Source organism: Sphaerodactylus townsendi, linkage group LG15 (assembly GCF_021028975.2).
Source record: "Sphaerodactylus townsendi isolate TG3544 linkage group LG15, MPM_Stown_v2.3, whole genome shotgun sequence".
NCBI lineage: Eukaryota > Metazoa > Chordata > Lepidosauria > Squamata > Sphaerodactylidae > Sphaerodactylus > Sphaerodactylus townsendi.
Window position 1 is genome coordinate 12,587,148 of NC_059439.1, and position 21,772 is coordinate 12,608,919.

General features: G+C 44.1%; 1 protein-coding gene across 3 annotated transcripts in view; it reads right to left on the bottom strand.

Annotated features, from left to right (window-relative positions):
• ARHGAP23 (Rho GTPase activating protein 23) overlaps positions 1-21,772 on the bottom strand; it is a 74,533-nt gene that overhangs the window by 13,463 nt on the left and 39,298 nt on the right. For 2 of the 3 annotated variants that reach the window (XM_048517538.1, XM_048517540.1), the window contains exons 10-18: positions 20,321-20,623; positions 17,518-17,579; positions 16,148-16,275; positions 13,330-13,448; positions 10,542-10,697; positions 6,502-6,580; positions 4,362-4,435; positions 3,206-3,295; positions 1,838-1,963 (exon numbers count right to left, since the gene is read on the bottom strand). In XM_048517538.1, coding sequence (XP_048373495.1) covers positions 1,838-1,963; positions 3,206-3,295; positions 4,362-4,435; positions 6,502-6,580; positions 10,542-10,697; positions 13,330-13,448; positions 16,148-16,275; positions 17,518-17,579; positions 20,321-20,623 — 1,137 coding nt within the window. The remainder of the gene's footprint in view (positions 1-1,837; positions 1,964-3,205; positions 3,296-4,361; positions 4,436-6,501; positions 6,581-10,541; positions 10,698-13,329; positions 13,449-16,147; positions 16,276-17,517; positions 17,580-20,320; positions 20,624-21,772) is intronic. The other variant, XM_048517539.1, reaches the window with a different exon arrangement.

The window sequence follows — 21,772 nt, forward strand, 5'->3', positions numbered from 1 at the left end:
TTCTGTGATCCTTCGCATACTGCAGAATGCCTGGAGCCTCATCTTAAGAAAGATGGTTTCTGAGAGGCAAAGTACACAATACATTTGGCCACTGGTCAAGTCGCAGCTGCAGGGACGTACTTCCCCAAGAACCCACAGGAGCTGATGTGGATCAGGACTGCAATTTCACACACACACACACACACACACACACACAATCTCCTGGGCTGAAAGGGCTCTGGGAACAGAGCTTTTTCATTCATATGGAGTCACAGGATGAATGGAAACCTGTTACACTCTAGGAAGGATGCTCTCTGCAGATGCCACATGGTTGTTGAGAAAGAGAATTCCAACCTGAGTTCCCATAGTTTGTCCCTAACAGTGAATAATCATTTGTGCCAGACTTACAATTGGTATTTCATGACCGAGGTACAATAAAACCTTGTTGTAGCAAGGTTATATCATCTTCCCGTCAAGAATTTGGTATGCACTGGGACAATATATTCATCGCTTATTGAAGATTCTAATCGTGTGTGAAAACCCAAGCACCATTTGAAGTTGTTTTTGCAAATCAATGTATCCCAGTCATACAGAGGATAATAAATATTATCACTGGTCTGGAGGTTAGATGGTTTAGCTGTGACTACTGAGGAAGGCTATCTGGCAATCTGACATACAAAGCCCTAAACAGCTTGGGCCCTGCCTACATGAAGGAGCACCTGTGCCCATATGCACCTGCCCAGGCACTGAGGACACAGGGGGAGGTGCTCTTGGTGATACCTCCCCTGCTGAGGGATGTGAGGTGAGAGCATCCAGGCGGGCTTTTTTGTGATTGCCCCTGGCTCTGGAATAGTCTTCCCTCAGAGACCCCCCATGGGGTTTAAAAACATGGCAAAGACCTTCCTCTTCATCCAAGTATTTGGTTACGCTCCCTGCAAACCCCCTGCACAGCTGCTGGTCTGGGTGTGAGGGGTCATTTTAATGTGATTTTATTGCTGTTTTAATTGTTATATTTTAGTCATGATTTTTATTGTGGTTTTTATTTTTAAAAAATCTTTGTAAGCCTCCTGGAGTCACCAGTATGGGGTAGGGTATAAATATCATAAATCAACAATAAATACTAATAAATAAAAGATGTCTGGTTGTCCAGAATCAAAAATTGTCTAGCTGAAGCCATTAGTGTTTTATATGTGTAGGTGAATATATTTTAAAAAATATTTTTATAATTTTGTAGTTAGTGGTGATTCATTTCTATTTTCGTGACCTTTGGATACTTAATTCCGCTGCTATAGGGCTAAGTTTTGTTCTCCTTCTTTGTTTGTCCCTAGCAGATTCTTTTTAACTTATGCAGATTCTTTTTAACTTATGCAAATTCCTTTTCAGGTCTATTCCTACCAAGAAAAGTGTATATTGAACGGTCAATATTTTAACAATAAATGCATAAATTCTGCAGTTGATTAACAGCCACAAAGGCCTGATCTCTGCAGTTCTGCAGTTGATTAACAACCACACATGATCTCAGCACTTTATAAATCATTGAATGCTTGCTGAAGATAAGAGTCATCTCATACAGTTCATTATAAGGTTCTACTCACCAGTCTCATTAAATTCAGAAATGTCAAATTAGATTTCTAAAGCAAAGATAATGATTGCAGAAAGAGGAGGGGAAAACTTGCAAAAAAAAGTCTTCTGTTCTATAATATATTTTCCCTGAGCATTTTTTTCAGGAAAGCCACTATAATTTCATTTTTTTTTAAATAACCCTCCCAACCCCTTCTGAACCCTTATAACTCTGTCTCAACCCTTCTCCTGCTGCGTCTGGGACCCTGGTAGCCCCAGGAGGATTCCTGCCCCTTACGTGCTGGATGAGGGTCTCCACGATTTTGTAGCGGTCCGGCATGTGTGTGACCATATCAGTCATGTTGTCCTCTGATGTCCTGACAAGAGTCGGACCAAAGACCAGCGCCAGGTTCCGGGGTTCCATCTGTCGAACAGAACCAAAGTTGTAATAATCATTTAGTTATGAGTCCACCAAACTTGCCTGCTGTCAGCATCTCAACCTGGGATCCAAATTAACTTGTTAATAATGACAAAACCAAGATGAACTACACAGCTCGTGGGGTTCACTGACTAACAGACTGAACGTTGAGAAGAAGAAAGAGGAGTAGGAGGAGGAGTTTGGATTTATATCCCCCCTTTCTCTCCTGTAAGGAGACTCAAAGGGGCTTACAAACTCCTTGCCCTTCCCCCTCACAACAAACACCCTGCAAGGTGGGTGGGGCTGAGAAAGCTCCATAAAGCTGTGACTAGCCCAAGGTCACCCAGCTGGCGTGTGTGGGAGTGTACAGGCTAATCTTAGTTCCCCAGATAAGCCTCCACAGCTCAAGTGGCAGAGCAGGGAATCAAACCCGATTCTCCAGATTAGAGTGCACCCACTCTTGCTACTCTCACAGAAGATACAGAGTCACAAATGCTGTTCACTCTAGTGCAGAATAAAACTTTTTTTTTAATTCCTACATTTAAATATGTGTGGCAGTTGATAGTTTTAAACAAAACGGACAAATCTCTATTTCCAACAAGTTTACAATTTGAATTAAATCATTTTTCATATGGGGACTGGGAATCAATAATAAACTATCTCCACTCAATTTGAGATTGGCTCAATGTCTACATTACAAGGCAGCCCGAGAAGTGTTATTTAATAATTAATTTGTAAAAAATGGTCCTCATCAATATTTTAGTGTTTTTATAGTGCACTACTTGCTATTACAGAAAGCTAAAAATCACGCACTTGAATACAGTTTCTTTAAAAATAAAGGGGTTTTTAAAATTAATTTTAGTATGATTTATATAATTAACTGCTAATGCACTTTAGTGCTGAGTAACAAAATTTAACACAAAATATATACTTTAAAAAATCTTCTTCCTTGGAAAAATTACAGGTTTTCTTAGGGCAGACTTTTTAAAATACATTTTTTCTTCCATTAGTACAACAGCAAAACAGCTCCAACACACAATATAAATTTAACTTAATAAAAGTTAAAAAACTTAAAAGTTGATGAGTCCACATATTCAGTCCAAACAATATTTGAAAGTGAGTCTCCCATATCCAAACACAACGTTGTATTTGCTGCACCAAGCTGGATCTTCTCGGACATTATTTTAATTTCAATCACAATTTCCTGTTGCATATATCTGGGGAACTGGGAAAAGGATTGAGCCCTACCTTATTTTTCTCGGAATGGTCTGCAATTTTCTTTAGATGTCCCACCAAGAACTTGAGTGTCTCATAATAATAGTCTGGTAAGTCCCGGATCTGGAGTAATAGAAAAAATCTGTTTACGTCTGCAATCCTTTACGTACCTTAGAGCTTCTTCCAATCCTTCCGTAGTTTCTTTAGGATTCCTCCATGGTTTTCTACTATAGTAAAATTATACCTTTCATTGCATCAAAAATGTGAACATGAAATTACAAATCAGTCTTCCCCAGGCAGCTGTTGGGCTCTGTCAAACTCTGAAGCTTGAAAACTCATACATTAAACTAAATTAAATAACAACAATAATAATAAAGCACTGTCAAGTTGCAACCAAATCGTGGCGATTGCAAGGCAAAAAGTGAGCAGAGGTAGTTTGCCATCACATGCTTTTGAATAGCAACACAGGTCTCTCCGTTTGCCAGGGATGATCGCGCTTAGCTCCCCAGCTCCCCATACCTAAGAACATCTCTGTTTGCACCCAGCCTGTTGTAGTTATGGAGTGAATATTTATCTATCTCACTCACTTCTCTCCACAGCCTACAAGGCAAACTAGGAATATTTCCCATCTCATGTTTTTCTCTGGATTAAGGGAATAATAGTTTTTTTCTCTCTCTTCATACTGTATCTGTTCACATGAAGTAACATTTCCATGCCCGCACAACTGAAGGCAAGAGGAATGAATACCTGTTGCTGAGGAATAGCTGGGCTTTCTGATATATTTTAGAGTAGGGGTGTCCAACTCTGGCTCTCCAGATGTTCATGGACTGCCAGCAGGGGCAGATGGGGATCATAGTCCATGAACATCTGGAGGGCCAGAGTTGGACAGCCCTTTGGTAGAATAAATGTCCTATGTGTGGACGAGTGTGTGACTGGACACGAACTTGGCAGTGACCTCACTACAGCAGCATATGATCGTAGCTCTGCAGCAAGAGAACAAGTCATTTCTCAAATCTCAACATGTCATCCTGTTAGCAACCTCCTTACCATTTTAATAACTAAGGGTTTTTTTAACAAAAGTAGTGTGTCTATTTTAATGATTTTTATGCTGTTTTATGGTTCAAATCATGTTTTCCTTTGGAAAGAGCAATCAACTCACAGGGCAATTCCCCTCTCTCAAACAACGTACCAGTTTGCGCAAAGTCTTCATCCTTTCGCTAGCATCCTCAATCCGGTTGGCTTCAATGAAGTCGTTGTATTTACCTGTGGGGGGGGACCAAACAATACCTGTGTTCAATGATACATAAAGCTGTTGGTTCATCAATATCAGTACAGTGTACTCAGATTGACATTGGCTGTTCAGAGCCACTGGCCAGTGGTGGAGCTACCAGGGGATGGGGGGTGCACCACACACCAGGCGCACGGCTTTGGGTCATGTGGGGGGCAGAAAATTCCCCCTCCCCTCCCCCTTCCCCTCGTCAGTCGCCCGCTCAGCTCACTCCCGCCCCCCCGCGACACCCCTCCCCCACACATACTTTAACAAATGGAGCAGGCTGGAGAAGAGGCCTACCTGTGTCCCTTCCAGGCTGCAAACGGCCTGGTGGGAGCTACATTTCCCAGGAGAAAAAGTCAGAGTGCGCACCGGGTGCACTCTGGCCCAGCTACACCTCTGCCTCCAGCAGAGATCTTTCATATCACCTCCCACTTAACGGAATCTCACACGGAGAAATTACTGAGTCTCACATTGGAGCATAAAATTACAGTTTTACTAAGAATTGGGAGCTTTGGAGCACGGATTCATGCTCCCCGTGGCAGCTTCTACCCCCCTGCTCCTGGAAACATGGCAGCCATGCAGGATTATCCACTGTCGGTGGATCAAAACGCGCGATCCGCTCAGTGGCTATCCTGATTGGCTGCTGTGTTGTGCTGGGGCAGGAATTTTTTTTATCTTTGAATGGATGGATTCACGTCTCTGCGAGCATGTGCAGAAGAACTGCATAGGGACGGGCAGTTAGAACAAAGCCCCGTTTCCACATGCCTTCGTCTGTAATCATTTAAGACAGTGAATGCAAGGTAGACACAAGCATACACTTCCCCATTTCATTGAAACAAGTAGTCCCCGGCTGGAGTTGAACCAGCAACCTTTTGGGCAACAGGCAAATGCTCAATCAACTGTGCCATACAGGCACTGCTGACTTAAGGCTGGGGAAAATGCCACTTAAGTCTCTTAAGTACACCGGCTCCACATCGCTTCAAAGCAATGTGCATCTTTGTTCTGAGAAATTAAATTTTTTTAAAAGGGCTGCGTGCGCATCCTGCACAGCCCACTGCATCCTGATTGGATGGGAGGCTCCACGTCCTTTCGCAAGGGCGGATAGTTTGAACCCGGATTCAACCCCCCTTCTTCCCCACCGCTCCACATTCGCCGTGTGTCTTTTCAAAAGCTCTACATACAACCAGGTCCAGAAAGTTTTTCAAGCGCACGTTAATAGGGGGAGGCGGTGAGTGAGAACCTGGTCTTCAGAAAGCAGAACACCGTGGGTAAGTCTTCCCCAAACCGGGTTTGTTCGCTTCCTTAACACATGCTTTTTGGCCGGTGGGAAATTGACCAAAGCCTTCAACAATGCAAGGATTTAAATTACTGGCATAAATACAGCATACACTGTATTATAAGGCTTCTTATAATCTGTTCATATTTTCTACGTATTATACAAAATATATTTTAAAAACAATACAGACAAAAGCAATTTTGTTCAAACATTGTTCAGAGAGGGAGATTGGGCGGGGGGGATATATAATGCATCCACACCAGACAACGATCAAAATTTGGAGATCCAGTAACACTGGAACCTTCCCACAGCAGCTGTCCAAAGAGATACCCAGTCAGACATTAACCGGCCCAGCCAAGACTCCATCACTGTCTCTCTCCCAACTTAGGGTTGCTAACTCTGGCTTGAGAGATTCCCAAAGATTTGGGGATGGACTTACATTTCTCCAAGACTCTATGGTGTACTACACAGTCCACTCTCCGAGGCTGCCATTTTCTCTAGGGAATGGATCTCTGTGGTATGGAGATCAGCTCTAATTCAGGAGAACTCCAAGCCCCAGCTAAAGGTTTGCAATCTCCATCTATTTCTACACTGGCTGAATTCCAAATTCACTCGCTATCTGTCTGCAGGTTCTGGGAACAGAGTAGAGTGGGGTTAAACCAGCTAACCAGAGAAATGCATGTGATCACATAGCCTCTCCCCCAATCTCCCCGTTTCCTAAGTGAATTTTAGGCAGGGAGGGACCAAGGGGCAAAAGATGTTTGAGCTGGGCTTGCTCACCGTCTGTAAACAGTGGTTCTGGGAGTTTTCGGAAGAAAGACTTCAACAGGCTGCTTATGACATTCAAATCTTGCCACCTCTGCCCACCGGGAGATTTAAAAAAGAAGAAAAAGGTTATGATAGCAAATAACTTCATGACACAGAAAGAATGTATCATTTCGCAAAAAGTCAAGACTTGCCACTGTGAGATTCAATTACTGCAAACCACTATTAAGTTCTGGCCATGCTGCCAGGCCATAATCGTAATGACCCAGTGATAAATTGCTGCTTAACAAGTTTACGCTGATGTCCTACCTTCCTAATGTTCTATCCTTGGCATTTATTGAAGGGAAATACGCCAGGTCCCCAATCAAAGATTGGACCTGTATTTGCCAAGCTGGGAGCACAGAAATAGAAGAACATGTTTTATTTGAATGCAAGATTTACAGTCATGTACCAAAGGGCCCACTGTCACCAATTCGCATCGATTGCCCTCTCAATCAGAGGAAACCCAGTCTACGACCCAGGAGTTAACTTATTATGTTGCCAAGTATGTTTGGCTAGCAATTAGGATTAGAAAGAATTGGAAGAAGATATCTCATATAATAATCACTGAGTGAAGATAGATCTCTCCTCACTGTTGTGGTACTGCTCACTGTATTTAAATTTTTTAATGATTTGTAGTAACATTCTAATATTTTGTAGAGGTGTTTTGATGTTTTGTAGAGGTGTTTTATGTAATATTCTGGAACGTATTTATCGATTGTATTTGTTCCGGTCAATGACCGCAATTAATAAATTGATTCGCTAATGACCTGGTGTTGCACACAGGATTGCCTTTACCTTTAGCATCATGAACTGAGCCAAGGACGACTGCTCGTATCCTTGTGGGAGTACCTGTTATTGACCACCAGTGCAGGTGTGGCTGAAAAGGGATGACAGGTTAGAATGTTAAGAGGGGGGAAGAAGGAGAAGGAGAAGGAGAAGGAGAAGGAGAAGGAGAAGGAGAAGGAGAAGGAGAAGGAGAAGGAGAAGGAGAAGGAGAAGGAGAAGAAGAAGAAGAAGAAGAAGAAGAAGAAGAAGAAGAAGAAGAAGAAGAAGAAGAAGAAGAAGAAGAAGGAGGAGGAGGAGGAGGAGGAGGAGGAGGAGGAGGAGGAGGAGGAGGAGGAGGAGGAGGAGCAGGAGCAGGAGCAGGAGCAGGAGCAGGAGCAGGAGCAGGAGCAGGAGGAGCAGGAGCAGGAGCAGGAGCAGGAGGAGTTTGGATGTATATCCCACCTTTCTCTCCTGTAAGGAGACTTGGCTTACAAGCTCCTTTCCCTTCCTCTCCCGACAACAGACACCTTGTGAGGTAGGTGGGGCTGAGAGAGTTTCAAAGAACTGTGACTAGCCCAAGGTCTCTCAGCAGGAGTGTGGGAGTGCAGGAACACATCTGGTTCACCAGATAAGCCTCTGCCAATCAGGTGGAGGAGTGAGGAATCAAACCTGGTTCTCCAGATTAGAATCTATCAGCAGAGTTTAAAGCAGAGTCACTCTGGTAAGATGAGAATGTTTAGTCTTCTTGCACTCACTGCAACCTTCTAGCACTTTTGGAAAAGAATACTCTCCACTCAAGATGTTCTTTCCATAGGAAGGCTTTTACTTTAGCAGTTTCAAGGTTACACAAGTCTATCTATACAAGACTATTATTCTATACAGAACTCTTCAGCAATAACAAAGTTCAACATATACAGAACTTAACTCAGACTCAACTCTATCTCTATCTCTCAGCATATACAAAATGCATACATCAGGGATACTTTTCCCCGCCCACGCAACAGCCTCTCATTGGTCTAGAATTACTGTTGAACTCACCAATCATGTTAAAGGTTAATCTTTGCTACTTTTGCCCCTAGATTGACTGTCTCCGTCCTTGGGTTGGGCAAACTTTCTGCTAACTTGAAATGACCCTTTATGTGAACTTTTCATTCTTTCATTCTATCATGACAGAATCCACCTGCTCCTAACCACCACACTATGCTGGGTAGTTAAAGAATGTCAGACTAGGATCTAGGAGCATTCAAAATCTCCCTCTAAGCCTCACTATGTGTTAAAAAATCCTTGGGTTGTATCTGGCTCTGTGGTGAAGCATTCGAATCAGACATGGATTGTGAGTTCCCCACTGGGAAAATAATTCTCAGGCAGGCGAAGGTCAATTCAGAGCAGGATTATGGGTTGCAGATGCTCACGCTTTCCCCCACCCCCTGGGAGACATTTCCCCATCCTGAAAGAGCACCCGGGAGCTGCTTTTTGCCCTGCTGGGGATACTTAACATAGCCCTTCAGTAAGCATGTAGCTCTTTCATGCAACTTCACCAGCGGGGCAAACAGTTGCTCCCCAGGGCCATTTCATATTAGGAAAGAGGAACAGGAGGAAAGATGTAATCCTCCTCTTCCCGAGCATTGTTGTGCAGATCCACATGAGACCTTGCATGTCTGGAAAGCAAGTTCTGAGCGCAGAACTCCAAGATGTCTGCTAACTAGACCAAAAATGGACCTGGGGAAAGGGTATCAGGTTGTTCAGCCTCAGACATGAAGCTTATTTGGTTCCCTTGGAACAGTCACAGACTGCCAGCCCAACATACGTCACAGGGTTGTGAGGATAAAAGGGGAAAGAGAGAAATATGCATACTGCCCTTAGTTCCTTGGGGGAAAGAGTAGAATTAAAGAGAGGCAGTGGCCCTTTATCCATGTAGTGCTTACCCTCGGCTGTTAGCTTTGTAGTGGGCTTTCCCATGGTTTCTTGTTTAAACAGGATTCTCCTGCTGCAAAGTGTCCCCATTTTGGACACCATTTTGCCTACCTGTTCTATCCATGCAATCTCCAGCGGTGTGTATGTGAGGAGCATTACCTGCCACCATTACTTTGCTAGATCCTTTAAGTTTCATGTTGATTTCAAGGGTCTGTTGCCCCAGCAATAGACCAGCAACATCAAAATAAAAACAACAACAACAACAACAGAAAGCTCTTCTGATTGGTCTGAATTGCTAGCCTGAAGAGTGGGAGGAACTGCTCTTGGGTAGGTGGGGAAAGGCAGAGAGAAGCAAGAAAAGCCAACAGAAGTTAAATGCATGCTGACTCCCTTTGCTTTCCCTGTAAAGGGAGTGGAAGATTTGTGCTTAAATGGGTTTTGGAAACTGTGGAGAGTCTCTGATCTGAGATGAGGTGACTTTGGGAAAGAATAAAACATGTGCATTACAGAGAATTCAACACGAAGGGCATGCACACTCAATGAAGGAGACCAAAAGTGCTTGAAGAGCCATAGTCAGACAAACAGATCTTTCTACCTAGGTGTGTTCTACAACTCAGGAAATCTCACAAAAATACTTTGTGGAGAAAAATAAAACTACAGGAAAGAAAGAAGGCATACTCTCCTGAATTATTCCCTAAATGATGTTGGGTGCAAATGGAGGCTTTATTTCTCCAGGTGACACAGTTTGGAAGCAGCAGTACAGATCCATTAAAATATTCATAACCTGTTTATTATGCTCATATTATTACAGACCTTCTAAGCTATAAATGCAACCTCCTTTTGATTTTTTAAATATGATTTTAAAACTTTTTTAAAAATATTAGTTTTGTTATGCATATTAGCAGGGTTAGAGCTTGGATATCCAAAAGGTCATCAGCTGAGTTTGTAACAGAGACAAAATTTTATTTATTTCTTATACCTTGAACATAGTAATATTCGAGGCTTACACATTATAACAAAATGAAATATAATATTTTAGCCAGAAATATACTGATCTCTCACCCAATCACTTAGCTTCCAAATTAAACTGCTCATAATCTCAGGGCCAAAATGGGATTATGCAGGCGAGCCTTTGTTTTGCTTTGGAACAAACATGCTCTTCTGAAATTTCGAACAGATCTATGTGAGTGCCCTGTACTACAGTGACATGGCCACTAGGTGTCAGTACTAAACAACATAAGGATAGTTTTCTGCACAAGTGAAATGTTGGCTAAAAAGGTGGGCAGCAGGTTAAGGACCGTGTGTAATCATTTGCAGTGTGTCATCATTCTCACCTCATCCTGTAGGTTGAATTCTGCAAAGCCTTTATTGAGCTGTTCCTGCAGGCTGGACACCATAGCGTTGTTTCCAGGGACCCGGTAGATGCCCATGTATTCCAGACCTTTATCTTCCACCACTTTGCAACAGGCTTCTACAATCAGAGGAACTCTCTGCAGAAGGCAAAAAAATGGGAGAAACAGAGATGAGGCTGGCAGCAGCGTTAACAAAGATCAAACCCACATAGTTCTGGCATGCTTTTTAACATGACTATACAAGGTAAAGGTAGCCCCTGTACAAGCAACTAACGCATGGAATGATGTCACATTACAATGTTTGCTAGGTAGACTATGTTTACAGAGTGGTTTGCCATTGCCTTCCACAGTTGTCTACACTTTATGCCCAGCAAGGAAATCAAGGATGGTTTGCCATGGCCTTCCCCAGTCATCTTCACTTTACCCCCAGCAAGGAAATCGGGGGTGGTTTGCCATGGCCTTCCCCAATCGTCTACACTTTACCCCCCAGCAAGAAAATCGGGGGTGGTTTGTCATGGCCTTCCCCAATCGTCTACACTTTACCCCCCAGCAAGAAAATCGGGAGTGGTTTGCCATGGCCTTCCCCAATCGTCTACACTTTACCCCCCAGCAAAAAAATCGGGGGTGGTTTGTCATGGCCTTCCCCAGTCATCTTCACTTTACTTCCAGCAAGGAAATCTGAGGTGGTTTGCTATTGCCTTCCCCAGCTGTCTACACTTAACCCCCAGCAAGGAAATCGGAAGTGGTTTGCCATTGCCTTCCCCAGTCGTCTACACTTTACTTCCAGCAAGCCTGAACTATCCCTAGAGGGCCTAGACTGAGGTTATTGTACTTCTGTCACTTTATGAGAAGGCAAAAGGCACTGGCAAAGACAATAGTTGGAAAAGTTGAAGGCAAGAAGAAAAGAGGAAGGAAGCCATAGCTCTCAGTTTGCAAGACCTGCGTAAGGGTGTTAACAATAGGATGCTTTGGAGGGGGTTGATCCATAAGTTGGAAGCGACCTGATGGTATTTAACATCAATAATATAGATACCAGATGCAGAGGCAACAGTCAAAACTCTGAAAATATTTTAGCAGTGAGGTGTCTCAGGAAGCTGCCAAGCAAAGATATTTTTGTAAGAAGCACCGCCCATGTATGTGCGCTCTCTTATAAGGAGGGTATGGAATTGATTTAGTGCCCAGGTCTAAAGACAGTACTCTATAAGCTACTTTAAGACCACCAAACTCCTCCATCCAGGCCAATAATCCTCATCTGATTAGGGAATGTAGTTAGCTTTTTCCTCTTCATTGTTAGACATGTAAGTTAGATAGACATAGCCAACCCCTTTGGAGTAACCAGGTAGTACTATTAGGTTGTTTTGTGCAGCAGTTATAGTTTACTGTAGAGTAATTTTAGTATTTATCAAGGTTGTAGCTTTTGTTTTATTGTTAATGTTATAGAGTTAAGTATTACTATTAATGTTATGGAATTATGTATTGACAATGTTAATGCTATGTAGTATGTATTGATACATTGGAAACGTATGTTGTGAATGTACTGATATATTACTATTTGGTATTGTTTATATATTGCTGTTCTGATATGCTGATGACTATGCTGTTATTGCTATACTGTTAATATACTGTTTTGCTGTTAATGTATTTGATAGTCTAGATCTAGTTTGATGTATGTTGCTGTGTATTAATATAGTGTTATTACTTTTACTATATTGTTAGGTTTGTAGTGTTAAGTCGCCATCTGAAATTTGACTTTATTTTAGTCTTATGTATTTATTAGTCATAATGTTATAATGTATTTTATTTACTTATGTTGTTAGCCATCCTGAGCTCTTTGGGGATAGGGCAGGGTACAAATTAAATTGATGATGATGATCTTTTCCATCCTGTTTTCACACTTTTCATAGCTGCACATGAAATCATAAGCAAACAGGCTGCATCTGAAACTACTGGCAAGAAGCATCCAGCCCAGCTGTCAAAGCTTGGCCCTGAAACCTGCTTATTTATTTACTTCATAATTTAAAGTCCACCTTTCTCACAAAAATGCAGCAGATTACAATTTTTAAAGAACATAACAAAAAGTTTCAGAGCGGCAACCATATTAGAAGAAGAGTTTGAATTTATATCTCCCCTTTCTCTCCTGTAAGGGGCTCACGATCTCCTTTACCTTCTCCCTCCCCGCACACCCAACAACAAACACCCTGTGAGGTGGGTGGGGCTGAGAGAGCTCCAAAGAACTGTGACTAGCCCAAGGTCACCCAGCTGGCATGTGCTGGAGTGCACAGGCTAATCTAGTTCCCCAGCTCAAGGGGCAAAGCGGGGAATCAAACCTGGTTCTCCAAATTAGAGTGCACCTGCTCTTAACCACTACGCCACACTGGTTTCAGTAGTAGAATTAAAGTCAAATCCAGCAGCGCCTTAAAAGACCACCAAAATATTCTAGGACATAAGTTTTGGGGGGTCAAAGCTGACTTTGTCGGATACCATCTGACAACATAGGTTTTGATTCACAAAATCTTAAACCCTGAAATATTTTGATGGTCTTTAAGGTTTTGAACTTTGTTCTAACAAAAACATACACAACAGTCAATGCAAAAAAACCCCCCTGGATTACAAAATTAGAAAATAATGCGATAAGTACAGTGTAACAATACCAGAACGTGGCTAAACCACTAAACTTTTTCACTTATACTGCTTGCAATCAAACTCCACGCACGGCATAATGCACTGGATTTCCACAGGAAGAGAACTCCACCATTGGGAGAAGGCCTACCTTGTTGTTGGGAGCTGGCTGGCAGTCTTCTAGCCTCACACCAAAAGTCCGTGGAGCAAGCTTCTTGTTTTTCTTCATGATGTTGATGCCCCACGGGGCTTTCTGGGGGACACTGTCATCTGGGCGAACAAAGATGGGGACAGGCAAAGTCACCACTTAGAACACCAAGGGAAGAAATGCAACAAGCTGCATCGAGTAAAAACTACTGTCTCGAAGTCCATCCTAAGGGTTGTTTTTATTCAACAGTGCATGGCAGGAAAAGGTCTCCATGCAGTGAGTTTCCCCTGTACTGAAAGGAAGCAGGAGTAGCTGCTCAGAACACAGGGCTAGATATTGCACAGGTGATGGGAGTAGAAATGAAAAGGGAAGAGGAAAGGGAAGGAGGAGGAGGAAGGTGGGGAAGAAGGGAGATGTTGGGGAAATTCTTCTTCAACAGGCAGTCACATCAGCCATTGTTTGCTCTTTGTCCTGCTGAACTCCCCCCACCCCACACACTGTGATGTTCAGTCTCCAATGATGTTCAATTTCCAATGGCTATGGTGCATATGAGAAGTCACTGTGTGTAGAACGCATGGATGATGTGACCCGCAGTGGGCAGAAACAGGAGTTAGCAACACAGTGCTTCCCAGGGCGGTACTAACTCTGAGAGCAAATGAAATATCAAAAAGAAGAAGAGTTTGGATTTATATTCCCCCTTTCTCTCCTGTAGGAGATTCAAAGGGGCTTACAATCTCCTTGCCCTTCCCCCCTCACAACAAACACCCTGTGAGGTGGGTGGGGCTGAGAGAGCTCTGAAGAACTGGGACTAGCCCAAGGTTACCCAGCTGGCTAATGTGGGAGTGCACAAGCTAATCTGAATTCCCCAGACAAGCCTCCACAGCTCAAGAGGCAGAGCTGGGAATCAAACCCGGTTCCTCCAGATAAGAGTGTACCTGCTCTTAGCCACTGCTCTTAGCTACTACGCCACTGCTGCTCCTGAACATTCCCATAAAAATCTTGCAGGAGAAAACTGACCTCATCAAGGAGGAGAATTTTGCAGGATTTTGTGTGTGTGTGTGTGTGTGTGTGTGTGTGTGTGTGTGTGTGTGTGTGTGTGTGTGTGTGTGTGTGTGTGTGTGTGTGTAGACAGACAGACAGACAGACAGACAGAGCAGCATGCATGCATGCATGTAGGCTTCAAGCATGAGATCCCCACATATACTCTCAGCTGGTATAGTGTAGGAAGCCTGTATCACACTGCTATTTCTGCACAAACCATTTCTAAGTATACACTGAGGAATCTCACTATCTGCAATCAGTTCTGAGTGAGGATTCGGGGCATAACAGTGGCATAAAATGAAGCCAGAGATCTAAATCAAGTATTTGGGGGTTTTTCTCTGCAAGAAACTTTTTAAATTTTTTTGTTAAATACAGGCAAGTCACAAGTTACATTCAATGAAAGCTCTAAAATGTTACAAATGGAAGGGGCCAAACAAGTTTAAGTGCAGGGGCTTCAGAAGAAAAATGATGTAAACAAACTGTGAAAAAAGAAGCCTTTGCATCACCATTAGTAAACCAGAAGCTTGCGTTACTTCCATTCTTACGTTGCAGGTAGGAAACTGAGGCTAACGGAAACGAGCTGTCCCTCGGTTACCAAATGAGCCCATGGCTATGCTGAGATCTGAAGCCAAGTCTTCCAGGAACTTACGTTCTACAAACTACGGAGCTACTGAGCACCCTGGCATCGACCCCACCCAACCTTCATGCAGCTGAAGTTAAGAGGCAAAGGCCAAGCCAGAGAGCAAAAATGTCTTGGAAGGGTTTAGTCCCAGCAGCAGTGTGCCAAAGAGCCGTCAAGTCACAGCTGACTTCTGGTGACCTCATAGGGTTTTTAAGGCAAGAGACTTTCAGAGGTGGTTTGCCATTGCCTGCCTCTGCATGGGCAGAGTGTTTTCTGAAGCCCTTTCCACACATGCAGAATGATGCACATTTAATCCACTTTCACAATTGTTTGCAAGTTGATTTTGCTATTCTGCACAGTAAAATCCAGCTGCAAAGTGCACTGAAAGTGGATCGAAAGTGCATTACTCTGCATGTGCGGAAGGGGCCTGAGAGAAGTGACTGGCCCAAGGTCACCCCGCAGGCTTCATTCAGAGGAGTGGGGAATTGAACCCCACTCTTGAACCCCACCATACTGTTTAAACATGTACAAGCCTTCTCTACTGGATATGATCTGCTAGAGAAGTAGTTCCCAACCTGGGGTATGTGTACCCCAGGGGTACATGCCAGAGTGTTCAGGGATGCGGGAAAACAATTACAAAACGGGTTTACTAATACGGGGGCACAATTTTAAGGGAAACAGGTTGCCAATGGGTATTCATGACAAAAAGGGTCGGTAATCACAGTGTTAGAGGCAAGCAACCTTCTTCCCACCAACAGAGCTGCAGTTCAGTCTGGAGAAGCGTAGGTTAAGGGGTGACATGATAGCTAGGTTTAAATATTTGAAGGGATGTTATGTTGAACAGGGAACAAGCTTGTTTTCTGCTGCCTCAGAGACCAGGACATGGAGTAATGGATTCAAGGTGAAGGAAAAGAGATTCCACCTAAACATTAGGAAGAACTTCCTGACATCAGGGCTGTTCGACAGGGGAATTCACTGCCTCGGAGAGTGGTGGAGTCTCCTTCTTTGGAGATTTTTAAGCAGAGGCTGGATGAACATATGTCAGGAGTGCTTTGATGGTGCGTTCCTGTATGGCAGGGGTTTGGACTTGATGGCCCTTGGGGTCTCTTCCAGCTCTATGATTCTTCCAGCACATATATGTAATCTTGCCCTTCTCACCTCTTGGTGTTATGGCATCCTGGCGTGAGGAACGGGGCGGTCCGGTTCCTATTTGTTTCTGTGACTCTGGCTTCATTCCCTGCCCTCGTGGTCCTTTCGGGGAGGAGTCCAGTTTGGTCCCAGCAGAACTGCAAGGGAAGAGGAATGAGACGCAGCGTCAGTGCTAGGACCCTTGTCTCTTGCTCGTGCATATTCGGAAAGTGGGTTTGGCCACCAACTCAGCCCCAGAAACATCTCTAGTTGGGTAGAAACTCCAATGTCACATTTAACCTCAGTTAAATAAGAATGTGCACAAACGTCAGCTTTGTTGATGGGCTCAAGTGCGAGGTCAGCTCTCTCTTTGCATGGGAAAAAGCAAAGTACAAGTACCCATGACCGTGTGTTCATGAGTTAAACTAATTGCAGTTTTCCAGCTAAGCGAGATTCTAAACCTAGATTATGCTCTGATGAATCCCTGCTAGTGGAGGGAAAGCTAACTCATTTTAACCCACATATAGGTTTTTTTAACCATAATTATTCATGTAAGCAGGAAGAGGGAAGAGCCAAAAGCAGGGGTAGGACTGGACAGCCCTTGTGGTTTCTTCCAACTCTATGGCCCCTTCCGCACACACAAAATAATGCATTTTTAAACCACTTTCACAACTGTTTGCAAGTGGATTTTGCTATTCCACACAGCTTCAAAGAGCACTGAAAGCAGTTTGAAAGTGCATTATTCTGCATGTGCGGAATAAGCCCAAGATTCTATGAAACCTACTTTATTTGAGCTATAGAACTGGGACATGGGGGTGTCTTTTTTAGCATGCAGAACACAAACAGCTGTTCCTATGAACTAACAGTATTTATTATTGTTTATTTAAAGTATTTATATCCCACCTTTCTATAGCCATATTCAAGGCAGCTTACAAAATACAAGAAAAAACAAGAAAAAACCAAGAACAATAAAAACTGAATAAAATACACTAAAATCAAACTAGACCATTTTTAAATGTCTCTAAAATTAACCTATGAAACCTAAAATGCTACTTGCTGAAATCTAGATGTTAAAAGCTGTTCGAAATAAAAACATCTTCACCTGATGTATGCCTGATTCTCACTGTATTTGCGCAGTAGTGTCGGCAAGGACTGAATACACTGCATATAATAATCCCTAAACACAAAAAGCTAGCATTTCACAGCGAAAGGGGTCTCGCTCAGCCATGATGAGCTTTTCTGTGTGCAGAGATCTTTTCTTTTTCCGTTGGAAGGAACATTCCATTGTGCAAGTCCAGTTTGTGTTGTGAGAAATGTTAAAGTGCAAAGACAGATTTAACCCGATAACTCTAGGTAGTTAGAAAACAGGTGGGAAAAAGTAATGGTGATAAGAAACCTACCTTACTTTCCTGTAATCGTTCAACTTCTTATTAATAAGTGCTTGGCTTGCAAACCCAGGGTCCTAGGGAAAAAAGACACAAAGAGAATACAAAGAAGGGTTAACTATCAAGCTTAAGGTCATACTCTCGCTTTCCCACTGTCAAAAGACCCTTTCCACCAAATAGGCTAAATGCAGTTAGAAGCACATACTGAACAGATAAGCCCTGTCAGATGCTCTTGGAGTCACTTACAAAAGACTCGAAAATCAAATGATAAAACATTTTCTTTTCAGCAACATTTCTAGCTTCAGGTAGGGGAGTCTGTATATTTGAATTACCTCCCCTGCAAAAATGTCCCCACTTCTTTCACAGGGGAAGCGGGAAAGAGTACACTTTGAACCCTCCTTTTTTCCATCAAGTGGGTGGATGTTTGCGTCTTCTGGAGTAAAACAGAAAAACTTCCATCCCCAGTCTAAAATTGTAGAATCCCAGCAAACATTTGCCATTTGACTCTACTGAATATGTAAACTTTTCCTAACAGTGTGATCTTCCAACCAGCAGGGGTCACTGAAAGCTAACTGGAGCGGTTGGACAAATTTTAGCTAACAGAGTTCAAAGTTGAAAAGCTCTTTCATCCTTGTTAAAATGGTTTTATTCCATCCCTTTGCCCTCAACACATGGGATAGATAACAGCCTCACACCTCTGTGGCCAGGAGAGAGATAAAACGATATTTTCTGTCTCCCAGTACCAGGAGGATCATAAATAGATATGAATCACTATTTGATCAGAAAATCAACAACAAATCAGACATAGTTATATTTATGAAAGCCAGCATGGTGTACAGCATGGTGTTAAGGTGTCAGACTAGGACCTGGAAACCCAAGTTCGAATCTCAACTCTGCCGCTGAAACTTGTTGGGTGACCTTGGGCCAGTCACACACGTTCAGCCTCAAACCTGGCAAATATTTTGGGTGGGAGACCGCCAAAGAATACCAGGGTCGTGACGCAGAGGCAGGGAATGGCAAACTATCTCAGAACATCACCTTGACAATCCCACCAGGGGTCAACACAAGTCAGATGCGATTTTACCGCAAATAAAAGTTATAGTTTGCCCTGTAAATTAACAAGTTCTGGCTGCGATCCAGAGTTGATTGTTTGCCAAATTCCCTATGCTCAGCAATACTTCCAGCCAAATTCCAAATCTGGGGTTTAAAGTTCACACACACCCCAACAATTTTCCAGGATCTTTCTATTGCCTCTGGGCACTCAGCGACAGGAGGTAGTTGTGAATTTCCTGCATTGTGCAGGGGGTTGTACTAGATGACCCTTGAGGTCCCTTCTAGTTCTATGTTTCTAAGTTAAGAGATGCTTGCAGCGGCAAATGGTAGCTTCCCCTGTTTCTTGACCCAGTCCCACCCAGTTGCCATTTTCCCCTTTCGCCACCCAAGGGCTTTTTTGAAAAATCAGAAATTGGTGTTACCACCGTAGCCTTAAACTGCACTGATAAATCAATGGCCAGTTTTTCAAAAAGCCTGAAAAAGCCATCGAGTGGGAATGTGGCCACGGCGGGGCTGGGGCAAAGAAACTGCCAACAGTTGGGCCTGCAAAGTTCACACCATGCACAAACTGCAAACTGTCCCAAGATACTGTGTCAAAGCAAGGCTGCGCTCAGCCCCCATTGGTTACTATTCTTTCCTTATGCTGTAACAATCGTTCTCAAGTGTTGGAAGTGAAGGACTGTATGCTATTTTCCCCCTCAAACACAGAGGCGGGGGGGTTTACCAGTAAGTTAGATAGCTAGAGAGGGTCAAGACACTGACACCTTTTCTCTATCATGCTGACACTATCTCTTTGATGTGACCAACTCCAGGTAGATTGAAAGGTTGCAAAAGGTTGCTTCTAGCACAAGCAACTGGCAATCTACTTGGGGACGATTGTTACAGCACAAAGAAAGCACCATTTTTAACAATGTGGGGGCACAGCCCAGGTCTGGGCAAGAGAGGAGCAAAGCAGGGGGAAACCTGGGTAGGGGACGATTAGGAGATAATATGCATATGCTCAATTCACAAAACTGTCCAACTTGAACGCCACACAAGAGCAAAAGGTCTGAGCAGAAGCAACGTGTCTCAGGCTTAAAGACAATCGCTGCGTTTTGTCCGAAGAACTTGCAAGAATGGATACAGCCACCATGCTGGCAAGGTTTTACTGCACAACTAGAGAGGAAGGACTGATATGCAAAGATGGGACACAGGCTTGTTTGGGAACACTGCACAGGCAGAAATTCTTCACTGCCAAAGAAGCAAGCACCTTTAAAACATGAGCTGCAACAGCAGCAGCAGCAGCTACAAAGCAATCTCTGGCTACACACTAGTTTCCTTGCCTGAATGTATCGCTCCTTTGCCATACACCCTGTATGTGTCCCAGCATGCTTGTTAATTTCTACTTCACTAAAACTAGACTGCGAAATGAAGAGGTGTATCTAGGGAAAATGTAGCCCGGTGCAAAATCTGAGTTTTCGACACACTCCCACCCCCATATGGGCAGCCACACTCCCTCACCATGACCAAACAACAAGGGAAGGAGGAGGGGTGGGGGCATGATTTTCCACCCCCCATGTGACTAAATGGCCGCAGCCCAGGGACATTTGACCCTATATGTCCTTCTAGGTGGTATGCCCTGGCATGCAACTTCTTTGCAGGCGGCTTCCTCCCCAGGAGAAAGAAGTGAAAAGGGGGGAGAAGAAACATTGAGATTGCAAACTGGGTTGCATCTGGCAACCCCGGGGAGCAGGCCGGCCGGCAGCCAGCCCCTGGCGACGCTCACCTCGCCCTCGGCTTTGCTGCTCTCCCTGATGGCTTTAATCCAGGCCAGCATGTCATCCCGGTCTTCGGCCTGAAAGAGACATTCACAGAAGTCAGCGGTCGTCAGCCGGAAGACGTGCTTCCTCTTGGTGTCGCTGTAGGAGATGTCCACCAGGCACGCTCGGACGCTGATGGGCGGCTGCTCCTCCTCACCTGGGGGCAGGGCACTAGCCACAGCCTCCCGTCGGTCTTTGCACAAGTAGAGCGAGTGCGAGCGCAGGACAGCGAAGGCCCGCTTCCACTGCCGGATACCGCCACCAACTTTCTGTAGGGGGACCGGGGTGCAGGGAAGGGAGAGACAGAGGGACAGAATTGAGCATGTGGGATAATGAGGGACACTGAGACGCACGGAAGGGAGGGGAAGGGGACAGAATGGAAGGGGAAAGTAGGGCTCACCTACAGAAGATCTACAGAGGAGCTGGGTGCAAATCCTGTGTGCAAACTCACCAGCCCCAAAAAGCACAGAGAGAGACTCAGGGTTGGATCTTATCAGCCATCAAAAAGAGTTTCAATTTATATCCCCCCCGCCGCCCTTTTCTCTCCTGTAAGGAGACTCAAGGCGAGTTACAAACTCCTTTCCTTCCATTCCCCACAATAGATACCTGAGAGTTCTGAGAGAACTGTGACTAGCTCAAAGTCACCCCACAAGAACCTAGGAGTGGGGAAACAACTCTGGTTCATGTGGAGGAGTGGGGAATCAAACCCGGTTCTCTGGATTAGAGTCCACCTGCTCTTAACCACTTCAGCACGCAAGTGTAGTAGAAAGTGTTGAACTTTCCCACGTTCCTTTCTAGCCCTGGGAATCTTTATTCCTGAGGACTGCTTGGTATTGCAGCCACATAGGTCTGCAGGTTGCAATGCAAAGGGGGAAGAGGATGAAAGAGGCTTGCTGGAAGCCACCCTGAGCCCAACTTGGTTGGAAAGGGCAGGATATACACTAAATAAACTAAAATCTGCCTTTCCATCACTCCCCTCAGCAGTGTTCTACTGGTGGAAGAGAGGGAAGGCAGCAAATTATTACTCTCCACTGCAGCCTCCCAAACTGTGTAGCAATTAGAGGACGAGTTTCACACCATCAGGAAGAAAACGGCTGTAGGCATGGAATGCACATAGGACCCCTAATCCTCGTGTCTGCAGGGTGCATTCAGACATCACAGATGTACTGGAGCATGTTTGGGATGAACATAAATTCATTTTAATTAGTCAAGCTCTTGGTATTCCTTTCTCCCTTCACGTATGGAGAAAAAGAGGAGTTTGGATCATACCCTGCTTTTCTCAACTGTCAGGAGCCTCAAAGTGGCCTGCACATTCCTTCCCTTCCTCTCTCCACAACACACACCCTGTGTGGTAGGTGGGGTTGAAATAGAGAACTGTGACTAGCCCAAGGTCACCCCCAGGCTTCTTGTGTAGGTTC